This window comes from Coregonus clupeaformis, chromosome 17, assembly GCF_020615455.1.
Source record: "Coregonus clupeaformis isolate EN_2021a chromosome 17, ASM2061545v1, whole genome shotgun sequence".
Taxonomy (NCBI): Eukaryota; Metazoa; Chordata; class Actinopteri; order Salmoniformes; family Salmonidae; genus Coregonus; species Coregonus clupeaformis.
Window position 1 is genome coordinate 1049894 of NC_059208.1, and position 2995 is coordinate 1052888.

The 2995-nt window shown below is 47.1% G+C and overlaps 1 protein-coding gene across 2 annotated transcripts; it reads left to right on the forward strand.

Annotated features, from left to right (window-relative positions):
* The first annotated feature begins 1264 nt into the window (after window positions 1-1264).
* On the forward strand, window positions 1265-2716 carry LOC121543202 (lens epithelial cell protein LEP503-like). 2 transcript variants are annotated; one of them, XM_041852925.2, is made up of 3 exons: window positions 1265-1706; window positions 1795-1825; window positions 2023-2716. In XM_041852925.2, the coding sequence occupies exon 1, from the start codon at window positions 1469-1471 to the stop codon at window positions 1658-1660; it is 192 nt and encodes a 63-aa protein (XP_041708859.1). In that variant the 5' UTR covers window positions 1265-1468; the 3' UTR covers window positions 1661-1706; window positions 1795-1825; window positions 2023-2716. The 2 variants fall into 2 exon arrangements, with proteins under 2 accessions (XP_041708859.1, XP_041708858.1); XM_041852924.2 differs by having other exon boundaries at window positions 1268-1698.
* Window positions 2717-2995: the final 279 nt, after the last annotated feature.

Below are 2995 nucleotides of genomic sequence, written 5' to 3' on the forward strand. Positions count from 1 at the left end.
CTTACTTATTTATTTATTCTGCCAAATACAGGTAAACACTATATATTGTTTTAATTTAAGTTATACACTTCAAGGAGCCGACCAAGGAGATAAGGAGAGGACAGGACGAGGCTACTTGAGTTACCTCAGGGGAGGAAGAGGCTAGTTGAGTTACCACAGGGGGGAGGAAGAGGCTAGTTGAGTTACCACAGGGGGGAGGAAGAGGCTAGTTGAGTTACCACAGGGGGGAGGAAGAGGCTAGTTGAGTTACCACAGGGGGGAGGAAGAGGCTAGTTGAGTTACCACAGGGGGGAGGAAGAGGCTAGTTGAGTTACCACAGGGGGAGGAAGAGGCTAGTTGAGTTACCACAGGGGGGAGGAAGAGGCTAGTTGAGTTACCACAGGGGGGAGGAAGAGGCTAGTTGAGTTACCACAGGGGGGGGGGAGGAAGAGGCTAGTTGAGTTACCACAGGGGGAGGAAGAGGCTAGTTGAGTTACCACAGGGGGAGGAAGAGGCTAGTTGAGTTACCACAGGGGGGAGGAAGAGGCTAGTTGAGTTACTACAGGGGGGAGGAAGAGGCTAGTTGAGTTACCTCAGGGAGGAAGAAGAGTTGCGTTACCACAGGGGGGAGAAAGAGGCTAGTTGTGCCTAGGCGTACAGTAGGGACTAGGGTTCGAGAATGTGCATTGGTACAGGGTCCATGTCAGCAAATGTTGTAAATTCAGACCTCTGGTGAGAACATGTCCTATAGCTTACATTCACAGAATCATTTCAACCTGGACGTTGACCACCACTCAGTAATCGAACAATATAGAAATCATAATAGTGGGGCTTACTTATTTCAACCTGTTCAGAACACAAAACCCAGATTACCAGAAGAGAGAAACAATAGGCAGTCACACAGTCCTGGACAAAAAGTGGGATGTGGGAGGGAGAGGAGGCATACTGTACGCTTTTACAGTAGAGCTGTATTGAGCAGGTGATACTGGAACTATCCTGAAGGGTGGACTGTAGGAGTGGTGTGGTGGAGAGATTCTGCTTTCCATAGGGAGAGCACCGAGCTAGTCTGTTCCACTGGCATAAACGCTAGAGATGCGGAGGGAGGAGGGGAGGGGGGAGGGGAGGGGAGGGGAGGGGAGGGGGGGTGCAGAACACACCCAGAGCCAGTGAACAGAATGTTTTATAACCAGTGGTGACTGGTGTGTCCATGTTCCAGAGTGTAGAAGAATAGAGAAAGATCAGGAGCTGAGAGAACGCCCCCTGGTGTTGGTAGTGTTGATGTCACTATAGGAGGAGCTCTCTGTCCACACACACCCAGTCCAACCCTGGTCTGACCCTCACCCTTCTACTCTTCCTTTCCTCTACTCCTCTGGGATTGACCTGACCACTCTTCCTCTACTCCTCTGGGATTGACCTGACCCCTCTTCCTCATCTCCTCTTTCTATCACTTCTTCCTCTTGTCCTCCGTGTGGAGGAGAGCCACAGAGCCATGCACCCCCAGCGTCCTCTCCCCCAGGCCATGCCCTCCTCCCTCGGGCAGAACCTGCGTGACATGGCCATGGGCCTAGGCAGAGGGAAGAACTTACTGGGTGGGAACATCGCCTACGGCTTCATCCAGTCCCTCAAGGAGTGCCTCTACTTCGTACTCTGCTGCTGGTGCATCAAGGAGATACTGGACTGACTGACCGATGACTGAGACACTACGAGAGGGAGAGAGAGGTACGAGGGTGAGGTACTCTTTCCTGCTTGTCTCTCTGGATGTGTTTCTCTCTTCCTCCTTGTCACTCCTTTTCTCCTCTGTTTTTCTCTCACCAGCTATGATGTTAAACGCAGCGTGTGAAGCGGTGTAAGTATCAGTCTCTTGTCATTACATACAGTAGATACTGTACATAGTTTGGCAAACATCTATTTTGGCATCAAACTTTTTTCTGACATTATAATTTCATTTCAGCTACGGTACATGTTACCTGTAAAATATTCCACCAAATATGTAGGACTGTAGTATATGGCCCTGGTGTATGTGTGTGGATTTTCTCTTCTTAGTGCCCATGATGCAGTTCTGTATTCCTGTCTGGAGGCTTGAGAAACTGATGTGCTGCCTAGAGTATCGGAGGACCTCTGTTATTCTCTGATCCTGAGTCAGTCAGTCTGGAGACCTGTAGTGCAGTGTGTGTGGCATCTTAACACCAATCAGCTGATCCTAGACCTGTGGAGAAACCAAACCTGTGAGGCAGTGGACATGGTTTTTGATGCTGCTTAGGTCACATTTAATTCCAGGTTTTATTCATTTCCTGTACTATCTTAATATGCAAGGATTAAAAAGGAATGTAATATCTGATTTGTGTGTGTGTGTGCTATCAAAAGTCAGATTGTGTGTAAAATAAAATAAAAGTATAGCCTGTTTTCTGCATCTGACAATGTCATCAGTGTTAGGTGTCACCACTCAATGTCGGAAAGCATTGCGTATGGTATATTTTGCATACCCACTCTTATCACCTGCGTGTGTCAATCAATCTGAACGTGTGCAAATCGAGCGACACGAGAGAGCGATGTCATTGGTCGAGATGGCCAGTGAGGGGTGGAACATCAGAGAATGCCCTCCCCCAGTTGGAAAAGAGAGCGTGCATCACGCAAGTGTAAAAGCGACTCTTCCAAGTTCCAAAGTTGGATGGATCCAATTAATTTGGCGGAAAGGGATTGATACACAATTGCCATTAAGGAAAGCTACGCATTTAGAGGTAAGTGGAATATGCATAGACTATGATTAGAAAATGGGATGTTACTTTGTGTTCTTGTTACCATTTTTTCGTTAGACGTTACTGGTTCCTGGTTCTTGGTTCTCGACAGGTTAAAGTACTTTTCTGGATTTTCGGTGGAAGGGATTAAAGTTTTCTATAGAAGTAGGTTAGCAGATTCTGATCTCTTTAATGGAATAGTATATGTTTTATAACTGATGTGGTAAAGTTTCAGTATCCTTTAGTTCTATATTGTGTTGTCACCGATGGTTACAATGTTT

What these genes read in the sequence shown, in the direction of transcription:
- LOC121543202 (XM_041852925.2), top strand. Translation starts at nt 1,469, where the DNA reads ATGCACCCCCAGCGTCCTCTCCCCCAGGCCATGCCCTCCTCCCTCGGG.